Source organism: Narcine bancroftii, chromosome 2 (genome assembly GCF_036971445.1).
Source record: "Narcine bancroftii isolate sNarBan1 chromosome 2, sNarBan1.hap1, whole genome shotgun sequence".
Taxonomy (NCBI): Eukaryota; Metazoa; Chordata; class Chondrichthyes; order Torpediniformes; family Narcinidae; genus Narcine; species Narcine bancroftii.
Window position 1 is genome coordinate 79,553,191 of NC_091470.1, and position 19,286 is coordinate 79,572,476.

Below are 19,286 nucleotides of genomic sequence, written 5' to 3' on the forward strand. Positions count from 1 at the left end.
AGGAAATAATAGATCCAGCAGGGAGATATGTAATGATAAAATGTCAGATATATTCGGAGTTTTGGAATCTACTCAATGTATATTCACCTAACGAAGAAGATCAAAAGTTTATGCAAGATATTTTTTTCAAGATAGCAGATACGCAAGGGAACATATTAATAGGAGGGGATTTCAACCTGAATTTGGATTCAAATATGGACAAAACTGGGAAAAAAATTAACAGAAAAAACAAAGTAATCAAATTTATAATTAAATCGATGGAAGAAATGCAACTTTTGGATATATGGAGGAAACATCACCCAAATGAAAAGGAATATTCATATTACTCGGCAAGACATAAAACATACTCAAGAATAGACCTATTTTTGTTATCAGCTCATATGCAAGATAGAGTAAGAAAAACAGAATATAAAGCTAGAATATTATCGGACCATTCACCCTTAATATTGACAATAAAGTTAGAGGACATCCCTCCAAGAATGTATAGATGGAGATAAAACTCCATGTTACTCAAAAGGCAGGATTTTAGAGAATTAATTGAAAGACAAATTAAAATGTATTTTGAAATAAATACGGAATCAGTGAAAGATAAGTTTATACTATGGGATGCAATGAAAGCGTTCATTAGAGGGCAAATAATAAGTTATGTAACCAAGATGAAGAAGGACTATAATCAGGAAACAGAGCAGTTGGAAAGGGAAATAGTAAATATAGGAAAAGAATTAGCAATGAAGGAAGATACAACTAAAAGAAGAGAATTGGCAGATAAAAAATTAAAATATGAAACAGTACAAACATATAAGGTGGAGAAGAATATAATGAAGACAAAACAGAAATATTATGAACTAGGGGAAAAAACGCACAAAATTCTAGCATGGCAGCTTAAGACAGAACAAGCTAAGAAAATGGTATTGGCATCAAGGAAAAAAGACAAACAAATCACATATAATCCAAAGGAGATCAAGGAAAACTTTAGAGAATTCTATGAACAATTATACCGAACTGAAAACGAAGGGAAAGAAGGGAAAATATATGAATTTCTAACTAAAATTGAACTACCAAAATTACAAATAGAGGAACAAAATAAATTAACAGAACCATTTGAAATAGTAGAAATACAAGAGATAATAAAAAAAATTACCAAATAATAAAACACCAGGAGAGGATGGATTCCCAATAGAATTCTATAAAACATTTAAAGATTTATTAATTCCTCCCCTCCTGGAAGTAATCAACCAGATTGATAAAACACAAAGCTTACCAGATTCATGTAAAACAGCAATAATTACAGTAATACTAAAGCAAGGGAAAGATCCACTCGCTCCAGCGTCATATAGACCAATATCATTACTTAACACAGATTATAAGATAATAGCTAAACTATTAGCAAACAGATTAGCAGAGTATGTACCGAAAATGATAAATCTAGACCAAACTGGATTTATTAAAAAAAGACGCACAACAGACAATATTTGTAAATTTATTAACTTAATTCATGCAGTAGAAGGGAGTAAAGCGCCAACAGTAGCAGTTGCTTTAGACGCAGAGAAGGCCTTTGACAGAGTAGAATGGAATTATTTATTCAAAGTATTGCAAAAATTCAGTTTACCAGAGAAGTATATTAATTGGATTAAAGCATTATATAAGGGACCCTTTGGCAAAAGTGACAGTAAATGGATATATATCAAAGCAATTTAACTTAAGCAGGTCAACGCAGCAGGGATGCCCACTATCACCCTTATTGTTCGCGTTATCTATAGAACCACTAGCAGAATTGATAAGAACAGAAAATAATATAAAAGGGATAAAAATAAAAGACAAGGAATATAAAATCAGTTTATTTGCGGATGATGTTATAGTATACTTAACAGAACCAGAACTATCAATAAAAGAATTATATAAGAAATTGAAGGAATATGGAGAACTATCGGGTTACAAGATTAACGTAAATAAAAGTGAAGCAATGCCTATGAATAATGCGATTTCTCAAAATTTAAGAAGGAATCACCATTCAGATGGCAAATGCAAGCAATAAGATACCTAGGTATACAAATAAATAAAAATCTCGGCCAACTGTATAAACTCAATTATTATCCACTAATGAAAAAATTACAGGATGATTTAGAGCATTGGAAAGATTTACCACTAACACTAATAGGAAAGATAAACTGTATTAAAATCAACATTTTCCCAAGGATATTATACCTATTTCAAGCATTGCCAATACACTTGACAGAGAAATTCTTCAAGGAGTTAAAGAAAATAATAAGGAAATTTTTATGGATAGGGGGGAAACCGAGGATAGCACTAGATAAATTAACAGAATGGTATAAACAAGGAGGCTTACAACTGTCAAACTTTAAAAATTATTATAGAGCCGCACAATTAAGATACCTATCAGATTTTTATCAAACAAGGGAAAAGCCAGATTGGACTAGATTAGAATTAGATAAAATAGGGGAAAAGATACCTGAACACATATTATATAAATGGGATGAAAAATTGGTACAACATAGAAGTTCTCCAGTATTACATCATCTACTCAATATTTGGAAGAAGATTCATGTAGAAAGGAATAAAACAAATTGTCAATTACCAAAACTAATATTGACGCAAAATAAGTTACTCCCTTTTACAATAGATAACCTTTCCTTTAGAGAATGGGAAAAAAAAGGGATTAAAAGAATAGAAAATTGTTTTTGGAAATAGATTCTTATCCTTTGAACAAATGAAAGATAAGTACAATATAACTCAAGATACAGCGCTGGCATATTACCAATTGAGATCCTACTTGAAGGATAAATTAGGAAGCAGTTTGAGTTTGCCAGAGGGAAGTAACCTTGAATATGTGATTACAGATACAATGATAATCAAAAGATTTATAAAAAATATGTATTTTAAACTGCAAGAAAAGGGGAATGAGGAAACAAATGGTAAAACTAAACAAAAATGGGAACAAGATTTAAATATAAAGATAAAAAAGGAAACATGGGAGAAGTTATGTTCTGGAACGATGAGAAATACAATAAATACGAGGTTACGTATGATACAATATAACTGGATACACAGGCTATACATTACACCTCAAAAGTTAAATAAATGGGACCCAACAGTATCTGACAGATGTTTTCGATGTAAAAAAGAAATGGGAACAACAATTCATGCAATCTGGACATGTGAGAAAGTAGAAAAATTTTGGGAAGATCTAAACCAAATATTAAATAAAATTACAGAAAACAATATACCAAAGAATCCAGAGATCTTCCTCCTAAGTAACATAAAAAACAAAGAATTTGGAATTGATTTGAATGATGCACAAAAAAGATTTGTTAAGATAGCTCTAGCCGTAGCAAAAAAATGTATTATGTCAACCTGGAAATCGGAAGATAATTTGAAAATACAACAATGGTATATAGAAATGAATAAATGTATTCCATTAGAAAAAATAACATATAGTTTAAGAAATAATATTGAAATATTTGAACAAATATGGGAGCCTTACATGAAACACAATAGAGAAAACCTACTGGGGACATTCACTACCTAAATTAACGAAAGGAGAAGGAAATTAAAAGAATTGACTCAGAGGAATTTCTTGTTTATTTTTATTGAATGACAACATTGTTTGACTGGTTTAATGTATCCTAGATTTTGTACTTTAAATGGACGGGGGGAGGTAGGGAGGGTGGGATGGGAGGAGGGGGTGGGGGAGAAAATGGCACTGTATATATTTGAAAAGGTAAAAGTATGTATCATGGTTAATGTGGTTTATGGTGTGAAAAATAAAAAAAAATTAAAAAAAAAAGAAATTAACTTAATTTTATTAAACTCTTCTCCCTCAATGTATTTGTACTTAATTTTCTTCTTTTTCTTCTTATCACCTTTCCCCTCATCTTCCTCTTCATCTAATTCAACATCCTCAATTTTTGACTTATTATCTTCTGTGACATCATCCTCTTAAAAAGAAAGAAAAAAAGAGAAAAAAAACCCCCCCAAAAAACAGAAAAAAAGGAGAGAAAAAAAACCTCCTAATTCCCTGTCAATTACAATCAGAAAACAAAAAGAGTTAAAAAAAATTATTTATTTAAAAAATAATAATAATAAAAAAGCCTTCACTTCTTAACCCAAAAATTAAAAAGAAAAAAAAACAGGTCGGAGGTCACAACTACCTCCTCCTGTTTAAACCGCCCAAAGCGGTAACTCCCCCAAAATATTGGGTGTGAGATAACTCACAGGTAGCTGATGACTTCTGGAAACTAGTGCCCACCCAGTTCCCTCTCCCAACTCCCATTTCATTAAACTATCATCATTATTTAAACTATTTAAACTCTTCTCAAAAAAAAGATAAAAGATTTATTTTTTTAAATCAACATTACCACTTCGGTCACCATTGCTTCCATTTCTTTTAAAAAACTGGATCCCACCTTACATCTCTACTCTCTTTGGAGACCTTGAAGAACTACATCGTTCCTGAAACTGCATGATTGGTAGAGACTGAGCAAAGTCCATAACCTCTTTAGGATTGTCAAAGAACTTTGGCTAATTTCCATCCTAAAAAATCTTCAGTACTGCAGAATACCTGAATGTTCCCTTATGTCTTTTTTTCCACAACCGTTCTTTCACAGAATTAAATTCGTGTCGTTGAAACATAATTTCTTGACTCAAATCTTGATAGAAGAAAACAGGATTATTCTGATCAAAGGAGATCTATTTTACTGGGCATTTCTAATAGCCGTACGTAAAATTGTCTCTCTGTCACAATAGTTTAAACAACGGATCAAAACAGATCTTGGATTCTGTCCTGAAAAAGATTTTCTTCTTAAAACTCTATAAGCACGTTCCAGTATTAAACCTTCAGGAAACTTATCCTGTCCTAACACTCGTGGAATCCATTCAGTAAAAAATTTTCTTGGATCTGGTCCTTCTATGCTTTCTGGCAAACCAACAATTTTCACGTTGTTCCGTCTAGATTGATTCTCCAAATAATCAATCTTTTTTGCTAAATTTTTATTTTGGATCTGCAATGTTTCAATTATTCTATTTTCATCTTGCAGTTCATCCTGTGCATCGACTAAACCTTGATCATACATTTCAAATCTTTCAATGGTTTTAAGCTTAAAAGTTCCATTAATGACTTCCGCCATCGCATTAATCCTGGAAATAAACAGTTTCACAAAATTAGCTAAGTGACTCGATACAGAATATATCTTATCTTCAAGATCCTTAACAGACATTTCAACAGAAGTAGATTCAGGCATAATGGGGTCTTGCTGTTCCTTAGAGACCACGGGATCTTCTGTCCCTTCCCTTAATTTAGTATCTTTTCTAGCAGTTTGACTTTGTATAAAAATCCCTCTCGAAGTCCCCCCAGCAATGCCAGGAGACTGAAGATCAGGGTTATCTTTAAGCCAAATCTCTTTAATCATCTTCACTGAATCGATGTCTGGAAAAACCGTTGTAATTGAAGATGCATTTTGCAGCGCCACCACTATAGCAGTCGAATGACAACTCTTTAACTCTCCAGCTGGTGGCGCCCCAGCTGATTCATCTGTCAAAGCCTCAGCAACAACACCTGCAGTGGCCACCGTGCGAAACATTGGCACCCGTCCAACCCCTTGTTCTGAAAGCTGTTGAGTGCGACCTTCAGAGAGCCTCACCGGCTTAAAACAAAGCTTCAATGCCGAACTCTGCACGTCCTCCTCTGGATCCATTCTACGTTGAGACCTGGCTTCTTGTAAACAAGTAGGCTCAGACAATTTCGGAAAATGTAGTTTTTTAACAGTCTGTTGATATTTTCTGTTACCTTTTTTTTTGCATATAAACCATTAGGCACTAATCCAACACCTCTTATTATTTATAAACTTTGAAAAGAACTTTAACGGGCACTTAAAGACAAAACAATAAATCAGAGTCAGGAGAGGTCTGGAAGGCACGTCTGTTCCCTACTCATTCAAGCGGGTTTTAATGAAATCAGTGACGGCCATTGCATATTCATTCAGGTCTGAGGATGGATCCTTGAATATGATCCAGTTCACCTATTCAAAGCAGTAATGCATATGCTCCTCTGACCATACTTTCACTGTCTTCACCACTGGTGCTGTAATCCTGTCTCTGCTTGTATGCCGGGAAGTGATTAGATTTTCCAAATGCGGATGTGGGTTGTCTCAGTAGCGATTCTTCATGGTGGTCGAGTGTGTTGACTTCTCTGGTCTTGCAGGTTACTTGATAGTTTGTTAGAATCTTCTACAGGTTAGCCTGGTAGAAGTCCCCTACAATGAATGGAAGGTATCAGGGTATGCTGTCTTGTGGTTGCTGATCACAGAGCTCAGCTACCCTAATGTTCCACCTGGCGTGGAAAGTACACTGCGACTGAGATGATGGCAGTGAACTCCCTTGGCAAGCAGAATGGGTGACACTTCATCACCAGATGTTCCAGGTCAGGGGAGCAGGACAGGGATGCAACCATCACGTTTGTGCAGTACAATGAATTGATGATGACGCAAACAGTGCCTCCCTGGTTTTTCCTGATGCGATGTCTGGTTCATGAGGTGGAGGGTGAAGCCTTTAGGCTGTAGCATTGTGTCCAACCCTTGTTCAACCATGTCTCTGTGAAGTACATCACACAGCAATGTGTGATGTCCTGATGCTGCTGTAGATGGCTCTGAATACATCTGGTTTATTTTCCAAGGATTGAATGTTAGCCAGGAGGATTGTAGGGAACAGAGGCCTCAGGGCCCAGCATCTTCCTTTTGCGTCCTCCTTCTGGTCGTCTTTTTTAAGGCTGTGGTAACTCCCACAGACGTATTAAAACAGCTGTGGATGAGTGTGTCCCCACCAAATCATTCAGGATTTTCCCCAACCAGAAGCCCTAGATGAACAATGAATTCCAGAACTTACTGAGAGTCAGGTCATGGGCATTTAAGTCTGGAGATCCAGATCATTACAGAAGGAGCAGGTATGACCTGCAGAAAGCCATCTCCTGGGCGAAGTGAAATTTTTGGACAAAAATTGAAACAACAAAGGACACCTGATAGCCGTGGCATGGCCAAAATGACATGACCTGCTACAAAATGAAATCTGGATCAGTCAGAAACAGCAAAGCTTCACTCTGAGATGAACTCAATGCCTTCTATGCTGGATTCAACCACAAGAACAAGGAAGAACCTCCATTGTGCACCCTCATGTACCCTGCTGATCCTTTCCTGTCCATATCTGTGGATGTCATGTGGGCTGCCTTCAGGAGAGTGAATCTGAGGAAAGCATCCTGGCTGAGTATTAAAAACCTGTGCAGACCACTTGTCAATCTATTCACACTTATCTTCAACATCTCACTCTGGCAGGTGTGGTACCCACCTGTTTCAAACAGACATCAATTGTACCAGCGCCCAAGAATAGTGTGGTAACCTGTGTAAATGACTATTGATGCATGGCACTCACAACCACGGTGATGAAATGTTTTGAAAGGCTGCTGTTGAAGCATATCAGCTCCTGTCTGAGCAGCGACATGGATCCATTCCAATCTGCCTATGATAGCAACATGTCTAACTGGCTCTACACAAAGCCCTGGAACACCTGGATAAGGTCAGGATGATCTTTATCAACTATAGTTCAGCATTTAATGCTATCATCTCAAAATTGATCAGCAAACTCCAGAACCTGGGATTCAACATCCCACTGTGTAATTCCATCACTCCGGACCACAATCGGTGATGATTGGTAAGAACATCTCCTCCACAATCTCCATCACTACTGGAGCACCACAGGGGTGCATCCTTAGCCCTCTGCTCTACTCACTTCACAGCTAAGAACTATGTGGCTCGGTGCAACAATACCATCTACAAATTTGCTGACGATATCACAGTACTGAGTTGATATGAGTGCCACTAGCCGATAGTCATTTAGGCATGATTGACCTTGTTTGAAGCAGATGGGTACTACTCCCTGCTGGAGTGAGATGTTGAAAATATCCATGAATACATTGGAAAGTTGGTTAGCCATGTTTTTACTTCACCAAGACTGGATGCTTTCCTTGGATTCACTCTCCTGAAGGCAGCCCACATATCACCCTCAGATACAGACAGGGTCATTCATTCACCAATGGGCAGGTCTTATTATCTGACCTCTGAGTTCCTGATCAGACAAAATATTCAAGAGTTTGCAGAAAATCTGCACACTCTGGACAAGGTAAGTGCACAATCTGCTGCTTGGCTGATCTGGTTGTTGGAAAAATGGTAGAATATCAGCACTAGTGGGCAGATTTCAAAGAAAAGATAGATGAACTAGAGACTGCAGGTGCCAGAATTTGGAGCAAAAAAAATCCAAACAGTTGGAGGAGCATGGAATGTATTGCCTGATTAGGAACTCTGAGGTCAGATTATGAGACCTGCCAATTAATGAACGAAGGCAGCAGCATTTGTGGAAGGAAATAGATGAATGACATTTCAGGTTGGATCCTGCATCAGAACTGAGAGTGTAAAGGATAGATAGCCTGTGTAAAGAGGGGAGGGGGTGGAGTGAAGTAGGAGCTGGCACAAAATAGGCACATTCAGGTGAGAAGAGGTTTGTGGGCAGATGGAGCCTGAGCATGGGAGTGGGGGGTTGCGGGGAGGAAGGGGGCAAAAATAAGGGTGGAGATAGTGATAGAGGCTGGGATGTCATGAGTGGAGGGCTGCAAATTGTGGAATCTGATAAGAAAGTTAGGTGATGAGTAGAACCAGGTAAGGGAGGAATGTTGGTAGATGGTAACAGTGGGGAGACAGAATGGGAAACAAATGGGTGATCATCCAATGGAGGGAGGTACGGAGGGAAAGAAATTATTAGCAGAATGTGGGGTTTGGAAAGAATAGTGCGTGTGATAGGACCTGGACCTTGTGGATGAGATGGTGCTGGGTGGGGAGTAGGTGCAGGTACCTGAAATTGGAGAATTCAACATTCATTCCATTGAGTAGTAGTCAACTCAGTTGGAATATGAAGTGCTGTTCTTGTTTGCATTTGTCCTCCCTCTGGTAGTGGAGGAGGCCGAGGACACACAAGTTGGTGTAGGAATGGGAAAGGAGTTAAAATGACATGCAACCCACAGCTCTAGATGGCGATTGTGGGTAGACTGCAGGAACTCTGTGAAGTGATCATCTGGTCAAAAATGATTGTCTATGGAGAGATAAATTTTCCTATCAACATGAGCTCCCAATCTTTCTCTCCACTTCTGTTACTCCTCCTTCAAGATGTGGTTCTCTGAGTTTCTCTCCAATGATTCTATCAGCCATTCTCTATGGGGGGCCAGAACACATTTAAGGTGGTGGGGGGAACAGACTTAATTCATAATTTTAAAATGATTTTTGTGTAATCGGTAGGAGAGAGGAATGGAAGAATCATAAGTACATACTAAAAAAAGTAAATACATACTAAAAAAAGAGGAATTATTCAAAGAGAAAAAGTATCAACTGTGGCTAACCAGGGAAGTCGAAGCCAACATTAAAGCAAAAAAAAGGGCATACATGGAAGCAAAAAATACTGGGAATATAGAGGATTGGGAAGTTTTTAAAAACTTGCAGAAGGTAACTAAAAACCTCATAAGGATGTAAAATATGATGTTTGAAGTAGGCTCGCAAATAACATTCTTTGGCTTGGCTTCGCGGACGAAGATTTATGGTGGGGTAAATGTCCACGTCAGCTGCAGGCTCGTTTGTGGCTGACAAGTCCGATGCGGGACAGGCAGACACGGTTGCAGCGGTTGCAGGGGAAAATTGCTTGGTTGGGGTTAGGTGTTGGGTTTTTCCTCCTTTGTCTTTTGTCAGTGAGGTGGGCTCTGCGGTCTTTTTCAAAGGAGGTTGCTGCCCACCGAACTGTGAGGCGCCAAGATGCACGGTTTGAGGCGATATCAGCCCACTGGCAGTGGTCAATGTGGCAGGCACCAAGAGATTTCTTTAGGCAGTCCTTGTACCTCTTCTTTGGTGCACCTCTGACACGATGGCCAGTGGAGAGCTCGCCATATACCACGATCTTGGGAAGGCGATGGTCCTCCATTCTGGAGACATGACCTACCCAGCTCAGTTGGATCTTCAACAGCGTGGATTCTATGCTGTCGGCCTCAGCCATCTCGAGTACTTCGATGTTAGGGATGAAGTCCCGGCCTCGGTCGAGTGAGGCAGGCGGCGGCCCCGATCCGGGCAAGAGCGAAGGGGAGGCGGTGGCCCCAGCCTCGGTCGAGTGAGACAGGCGGAGGCCCGGTCCGTGCTGAAAGTAGATATAGGACCACTAAAAATAACACTGGAGAAATAATTATGGAGACAAAGAGATGGCAGAGGAACTCATTGAGTATTTTGTGTCAGTCTTCACTATAGTAGACATAAATAGTGTGCCAGTTGCCAATGGGTATCAGGGAAGGAAAGTAAGTACAGTTACTATTTCAAAGGAGAAGGTGCTCAGAAAACTGAATAAGTCTCCTGGAGCAGATGGATTGCACCCTCGGGTTGTGAAAGAAAAAGCAGTAGAGATTGTAGAGGCATTGATAATGATCTTTCAGGAATCATTAGAGATTGGTATGGTCCTAGAAGACAGGAAATCGCAAATGTCACTCCATTATTCAAGAAGGGAGGGAGGAAGCAGAAAGAAAATTATAGACCGGTTAACCTGACATCGGTGGTTGAGAAGATGTTGGAGTTGATTATCAAGGATGAGGTTACGGACTATATGGATGAACATGACAAGATAGGCCAAAGCCAGCATGGTTTCTATCAGGGAAAATTTTGACAATCCTATTGGAATTATTTGAAATGGCAAGCAGGGTGGATAAAGGAGATGCAGTGGATGTTGTGTATTTGGATTTTCAGAAGGCCTTTAACAAGGTGCAACACATGAGGCTACTTAACAAAATAAGAGCCAATGATGTAAAAGGAAACATCACAGCGTTGGTAGAGCACTGACTGATGGCAGGAAGTAAGGAGTCAGAATGCAGGGATCATATTCTGGTTGGGTGCCAGTTTCTCGTGCTGTTCTGCAGGGGTCGGTGTTGGAGCCACTTCTTTTTCTGTTGTATATTAATGATTTAGATTATGAAATAAATATCTTTCTGGCCAAGTTTGCAGATGATACGAAGGTAGGTAATGGATCAGGTAGGATGAGGAAACAGGGAGTCGACAGAATGACTTAAGACAAGTTAGGAGAATGGTCAGACAAGTGGCAAATGTAATACAATATTGGAAAGTGTACGGTCATGCACTTTCGTAGACAAATAAATGGACAGATTATTTCCTAATTGGGGAGAAAATTGAAAACATCCAGGTGTAAAGGGACCTGGGAGTCCTCGTGCAAGATAGCCGAAAGGAAAATGTACATGTTGAGTCAGTGGTGAAGAAGGAAAATGCAATACTGGCATTCATTTCAAGAGGAATAGAATACAAGAGTAGGGATGTAATGTTGAGATTTTTTAAGATACTGCTTAGTCCTTACTTGAAGTGTCAAGTCAAGTTTATTGACATCTAATTGCACATGTACAACCCAACGAAACAGCATTCTCCAGTCCTTGGAACAAAACAGCACACAACCAGTCATAACACAAATTCAACAAACAATACATATGCAGGACAAGTATTCATATATACAAATCAATGAATAAATATTGTTTCGTATATATGAGCAATTTTGGATCCTCATTTAAGAACATATGTGCTAATGTTGGAGAAGGTGCAGAGGTTTACAAGGATGAACCCGGGAATTAAAGGGTTATTTTATGAGGAACATTAAACAGCTTTTGGCCTATATTCATTGGAATTTAGGGGAATGAGGAGAGGATCTCATTGAAACATTTTGAATGTTGGAAGGCTAGACAGAGTAGGTGCAAAAAGGTTATTTCCCATGGTGAGACAGTCTAAGACAAGAAGGCACAACTTCAGGATTGGTCAGAACAGAAAGGTGGAGGAATTTATTTAGTCAGATGGTAGTAAACCTGTGAAATTTGTTGTCACAGTCAGTTAGGGAGGCCAGATTATTTGGTGTATTTAAGGCAGAGATTGATAGGTTCTTGATTAGCCAGGACATTAATGGTTATGGTGAGAAGTCCGGGCAGTGGGGCTGAGTGGGAAAATGGATCAGCTCATGATTAAATGGTGGGGCAGACGATGGGCTGAATAGCCTATAGCCTATAGTCTAAGAAATCTATTTAACTTGACTGCTTCACAGGGAAGGGGGCCCATAAACTTTGAGCAAAGTCCAAAAGGGCCATAGCCAAAAAAAGGTTAAGAATGGCTGGTTTATATTAAATTTAATCCCCTGGTGTTTTCAAATGATGTCAGCCATTGATCACTGTGCCAATTCTCTTTGTTTCTCAGATGCGTATGGAAGAGGAGCAGCGGTCACGACGTGCAGAGGAAGAGGTGGATTATCTTGTACCCTTCCTTGCTCGGCTTGGACAACCCAAAAAAATCTCCAAGAAGATTGCCATTACACTCCGTAATGACTGTCTGGCAGACATGAAGCAGAGGTTAATCGATAAAGCCAATCTTATCCAAAATCGTTTTGAAAAGGTACTGAATTTAATTTACTCTTGGCATTATTCCTTAAATCATCGAGAGATACAGCAAAGAATCGGACCCTTTGGCCCATCAAGTCCAAAATGAATATTAACCAACCATTAACAATAATCCTACATTAATCTTTTTTTTATTATTCTCCCCACATTCCTATCAACTCACCTTAGATTCTCCCACTCAACCTACATATTTGCAGGAATTTATGTCTATCAATTAACCTGCCAACTCGCATGTCTTTGTGATGTCAGAGGAAACTGGAAAATCATTGGAAAGAAGGGACATAGGATCAGAAGAGGTAGAATCCTTATGGGTTAGGTTAAGGAATGGTAAAGCTAAAAGGATCCCAATGGCACTTATATCCAGGTCTCCAAATTGCGCTGGGATGTGGACTACAAAATAGGAAATTAAAAAATGGCATGCCAGAAGAACAACATTACAATAATCATGGGAAATTTAAAAATGAAAGTAGATTGGGAAAATCAGGTCGGTACAGGACCTCAGGTGGGAGAGTTTGTGGAATGCCTGCAGGATGGCGTTTTGGAGCATCTTATTTATGAGCCCACCAGGGGATTGGCTGTTTTGGATTGGGAGCTGTGTAATGAACCAGAGGTGATTTATTGTGAAATCTGAAAAGGAGAGGCTAAAGTCTGATGTGTTGATATTTCAGTGGAGTAAAGGAAACTACAGTCGCATGAGAGGGGATCTGGCCAAAGTTAACTGGAAAAGCACACTAATGGTGAAGACTGCAGATCAGCAATGGCTGGAGTTTCTGCACAAAATGAGGAAAGTGCAGGACAGGTACATGCCAAAAAGAAAGAAAATTGTAAATAGAAAAATGAGACAATTGTGGCTGACAAGAGGAGTTAAAGCCAATGTAAAAACAAAAGAGAGGGCAGATAAGGAAGCAAAAATAAATAGGAAGATAGAGGACTGCAAAATTTAAAAAAACTTAGAGAAGGCAACTAAGAAGATGATTAGGAAGGAAAAGAGAAATTATGAAAGGAGGTTAGCAAATAATATCAAAGAAGGTACAGGTTGAACCTATTATTTTGCCGCTCAGTGGTCCAGCAACTCCTATGGACTGGCACGTTTTGAATCTGCTGTCATTAGTACCCCAGTCCAATAGTTGCCGTTGTAAAGGTTGAATCTGCCGCGATCGGGATCGGGGTTCATGACCCGTGCAGTCTGTAAGCAGTTTGTACTAATGATGGCAGATTCAACCTTTACATCACCAGCCTATTGGGACCAGAGTTCGAGTCCCATGCTGTCTGTAAGGAGTTTGTACTAACGTCCCAATTGCTGGTGATATAATAGTGTTGCACTAACTGCTACATTAACCATGCTACCCTCAGTATTATTTCCAGTTTTAAGCTTTGTTCTACCTTTGATATGTTTACATAGGGGACTCCCTTAGGGGTCATTTTCTGTTTTCAGCATTTTCTGTAGTCAGTCAGTAGCCATGTCCTGATATCACCAGATAAAAGAGGCTCAACCTGTACTAAAAGCTTTTTTAAGTATATAAAGAGCATAAAAGAGACAAGAGTAAATTTAGGACCATTAGAAAATGATGCTGGAGAGATTGTAATGGGAGACAAGGAGATGGAAGAGGAACTGGATGAATGTTTTGGATCAGTCTTTATGGAAGAAGGTACTACTAGCTTACAGGACTTCAAGTGTCTCTGGGAAGTGAAGTGAAGTGAGTGCTGTCAAGATCATGATAAAGAAGGAATTTGGGAAGCCTCGAGTTCTGAAGGAGGTTGCTGCAGAGATTGTAATGGTCTTTCAGGAATCAATGAATTCTGGCATGGTTCCAGAGGACTGGAGAATCACAAATGTCACTCCATTATTTGTTCAAGATTCAATTTATTGTCATTGCAATAAAACAATGTCATATTATGCAAAATTGCCTTTTGCCTGCTGTAAGGCAGACATATTTGCCATCTGCAGAAATTGTCTGAAGGACCTCTTACAGAAAGGATGGAGGCAGCAGAAAGGAAACTATAGACCGATTAGTCTGCCATCAGTGGTTGGGAAGATGTTGGAATCAATTGTCAAAGATGAGGTGGCAGAGGACCAAGAGGAGCATCACATGATAGGTCCAAGTCAGCATAGAACATCATGCCTGACAAACCTACTACAATTTTTTGAGGAGATAGCAACAGGATAGACAGGACCGGAAGGATACTAGTATGGGTAGATCATTGGTCAATAGGCAGGAAACAGAGAGTGGGAATATGGGGATCCTATTTCAGGTTGGATGCCTGTTACTAGTGGTGTTCCATAGGAGTCAGTGTTGGGGCCATTTCTTTTTACGTTGTGTATAAATTATTTGGATAATGGAATAGATGGCTTTGTGCCTAAATTTGTGGATGACATCAAAATAGGTGGTAGAGCTGGTGGTGCTCAGGACATAGAAAGGCTGCAGATGGCAGGTGAAATACAATGTTGGGGTGTGTACAGTCATACATTTTGAGAGAAGAAATAGATGGGCAGATGGAGAGAAAATTACAAATTTGAGGTTCAAGGTGCAAAGGAACTTGGGAATCCTTGTGTAGGATAGCCTAAAGGTTAACCTCCAGGTTGAGTCAGCAGAGAACAAAGCAATTACAATGTTGGCATTCAGTTTCTAGAGGAATAGCATACAAGAGCAGGGACATAATGATGAGGCTCTACAGGGAACTGGTGAGACCCTACTTGGAGTACTGTGTACAATTTTGGGTGCCTTATTTGAGAAAGGATGTGCTAGCATTGGAGAGGGCTCAGAAAAGATTCACTAGAATTATACCAGGAATGAAAGGGTTAACATATGAGGAACGTTTTTTAGCTCTTGGACTGTACTTGTTGCTGTACAAAGGACAAGGGGGACCTCATGGAGACATTTCGAATGGTGAAATGCCTGGACAGAGTAGATAAAATTGTTTTTCATGATAGAGGAGTCTCGGACAAGAGGTAACAATTTCAGGATAAAAGGGCATCAATTTAAAACAATTCCAGTCGTAGATCTCCATGTCTGGCAGGGTGTGGCAAAGAAAGTATTATGAAATGAAAATACTCCACAAATAGCTTTGAAGTTCATGATTAAAAATAAAAATGGTGGTGCTGCCAGAGCAGCTATAATCGCAGCACTGCCACTGTTGCAGACCATGAGAGAACAGAGACACATCGCTCCCTCGCAGGTTTCAACTGTCCAGTCCGATTGCTATCAGCTCCATACAGGCTTTCATTGGCCTATTTAAGGAGTCGATGGTGATTTATTTTAAAATCCTGTGACTGCAGGGTCTGGGCCTAAGATGGCAGTGCCTGTGTTCATCAGCAGCCTCGAGGAGTTGCAGAATCCAGGGAAGCAGAGGACTGACACAGGGAAAACCCTCCCCTCATCTGAGAAGAAGTAGAGAAGATGATCCATGGATGGGGACCATGGCAGCAGACCAGCGAGGGGCTCTGAGGCTGATGAACACACAGGTGGCGGGCTATTGGTGATTTGAGGCGAGAAACTCACGCAGGCTGCAGGCTGCTAGCGATTACAGTCAAGGGACTCACACCAGGCTGCTGGAGACTGGCTCAAAACTGGCTGAAGGGGTACCAAGTATCAGAACAAGGACACCAGAGGGTGCCATGAGGGTTTGGAGGCTTCCTGATCATGTCAGAAATTTGGATTTTCAACTTGGCTTTGTGATGGTTTGGACTGTAGGTTGCGTGGTTGCAGAGGCTCTGGGAGTTCTGCATGGACACTCAGTGACTCTGGGTGGACTCCATTTTACTTCTCTTTGACTATAATGGGCATTGGGCAATTTCTGCTGATAGCGAATATTTGTCTGCCTTACGATATAAAAGGAAATTCCATGTAATATCACATTTTCTGTTTTATTAAATGACAATTAAAAAATTTGAATCTTGAAATAAAATGCATGCATCATAGTACCTCATTGTGGTAAGAAATCAACTAAGGAAGAAGTAGAGAAGATGACCCATGGATGGGGACCATGGCAGCAGACCAACGAGGGGCTCTGAGGCTGAAGAACACACGGGTGGCGGGAAAGATAAATCAACTAAGATAAACTACACTGATACACTAGCTTATCTTGAGTTATTTTTTTATTTAATTGAGTCTTTAAAAAAGTAGAACCCCCTGGATGAACTCAACTTGGAACTTATTGTCACTTATCCCTTGTAACTAGTTAGCAGCTTTTAATTAAAGAAGAAATTAAATATTTCTGCACTATCACACCAATTTTAAATTTATTTAACAGTTCCATGGATTGCTTTATATCCAACTTCCAGTTTCAAAAGCAAGTATTAGAGCAATCCAACTATAATCTGCTTTCTCAGTAATAATATGCCTATATACATTATATCACCTTAATTTTTTTCATTTGGTTCCATAATGTGGTGCTCCTCATCACCCCCCACCCTCTGTCGTTATCTTCGCCCTTGGTTCCCTAACCTGAGTCAATCTGTCATCAACCCTTCCTCACTTGAATCCACTTGCCAGTTCTTGCCCCACACCTTTCCCTCATCTCTTTATAATGACAACCTCCCTTCAGATAAAGGGCCTCAACCTGAAATGTTGACTCTTCAATTCCCTCTACAGATGCCACCTGAGGTTCTTCCAGCAGTTTGTTTTTGTCCCAGTTTCCACCTCTGCAGCTCACGTGTCTCTGCAATACATGTATATTACCTCCTTCACATGTTCTTTTTTTCTAGGAGGCCTTTGAGCTCCAGAATAAACAGCAATGGTATCAGCAGAACCAGATATCCATGACCAAGGAAGATGAACAGGCCTACTTATCTTACTGCTCTGAAGCCATGTTTCGAATTCGCATTCTTGAAATGCGCCTCAACAAGTACGAGTTCTTGTTTAATTTTTAATGCATTGTAATGGATTGACACCAAAAAAATGCTATATATTCTGGGAATCTGAAGTGAAAACTGAAAGGGCCTGTGAATCTGTGGAAACAGAATCAACATTTTAGTTTGATGACTTTTCATGAGGACAACTTGAAACCTTGTTCTGATGAAGAGCATTGATCTTGCATATTTTTCTCTCATTTTTTTTTAATTACAGAAAGAGCATTAAGTATTACTGATACATATTGACGCTCAGTCTCCACATTATATCATATTTAGTGTCTGTTCACTCCCTTCCCTCCTAGCAATCCTGACCTGTTGGTAGAGTTGTGCAGATAGATATGACTGTCAAAGACACCTTTCAATGTGAAGCAGTGCATGAATCAGTTCTTTACCTTTCCAGAATAACTGATGGTTCTCTTTCTAGCTGGGGATTGGGATACTGGTGAAATGGTCCAACACTCTGAAATGCTAACAGTTGCTTGGGGCTTCTGAACTGAACCCTGCATGCAATTGGCAAACTGCACTGTGCAGGATTTACCCATGACTCACATCCACTTTGGGAAGCCACCAGTGAAACAGTGATAAGCTGGTCATCAGCATTCTCTGCAGGCAATTTAAACATGTTAAATCCTACCTACATAATTAAAAGGCAGTGCTTATCAGTGCCACCACACACATTCTACCATTGTTCAGGTATCCAACAAATATAACATAAAATGAATGATTTTGTCATTTGAAAATGGTCATTCAGTCAATCAAATACTGTTAATTATATGATGATTCAAAATTTAGATTATAAATCCACAAGTAGATGGAACAATGTTGCTTGAAAAAATTTCCAAAGTAAATGACTCTTTTTTAAATCTCCTAATTTACATTTCCCAACAATGAATATTCTGAGATGTTTTTAAATTAAATTAAATTTTAAATTAAATTACATTTTAAATTAAAAAAAATTTAAATATAGACATACAACACAGTAACAGGCCATTTCGGCCCACAAGCCAATGCTGCCCAATTACACCCAATTAACCTACAACCCTGGGAATGTTCGAATGGTGGGAGAAAACCAGAATCCCTGGGGAAAACCCATGCAAACATGAGTACCAACCCCTTATAGACAGTGCAGGATTTGAACCCAGCTTCTGATCACTGGTGTTCGGTATTAAAATAATTTTCAGTGGAAAGATTATATAACTTGATTTATGTGAAGGATCCAAATTAACACGCCAAGCTGAGTCATTTTTAATAGATATACATATACAGTGCCATCCATAATGTTTGGAACAAAGACACTTTTTTTCTCCTTTATTTGCTCCTGAGCTCCACAATTTTACATTTATAAACAAACAATTCATGTGTAGTTGAAGTGCACATTCCAGATTTTATTCAGGATTATTTGTATACATTTTGGTTTGACCATGTAGAAATTACAGCACTTTTTATACATAGTCCCCTCATTTCAGGACACCTTAATATTTGGGACATTTAGCTTCACAGGTGTTTGTGAGTACTCAGGTATGTTTGCTTCATTGGCACAGGTAAAAGAGAGCTAGGCTAACTTCTAAGCTTTTGATTACCCTTGGAGTCTGCAATTGCCATTTTTCAACATTAGGCATGGTTATGGAAATGGAATTCAAAGAAGCCATTATGAAGCTGAAAAACAAAAATGAGACTGAAAGGAATATTTTCTCTTTGGCTTGGCTTCGCGGACGAAGATTTATGGAGGGGGTAAAAAGTCCACGTCAGCTGCAGGCTCGTTTGTGGCTGACAAGTCCGATGCGGGACAGGCAGACACGGTTGCAGTGGTTGCAGGGGAAAATTGGTTGGTTGGGGTTGGGTGTTGGGTTTTTCCTCCTTTGCCTTTTGTCAGTGAGGTGGGCTCTGCGGTCTTCTTCAAAGGAGGTT

The 19,286-nt window shown here is 39.4% G+C and overlaps 1 protein-coding gene across 3 annotated transcripts in view; it reads left to right on the top strand.

The window, feature by feature from the left end:
• Positions 1–19,286, top strand: part of ccdc135 (coiled-coil domain containing 135) — a 144,016-nt gene that overhangs the window by 109,700 nt on the left and 15,030 nt on the right. For all 3 annotated transcript variants that reach the window (XM_069917196.1, XM_069917197.1, XM_069917198.1), the window contains 2 exons: positions 12,327–12,521; positions 17,232–17,371. In XM_069917196.1, coding sequence (XP_069773297.1) covers positions 12,327–12,521; positions 17,232–17,371 — 335 coding nt within the window. The remainder of the gene's footprint in view (positions 1–12,326; positions 12,522–17,231; positions 17,372–19,286) is intronic.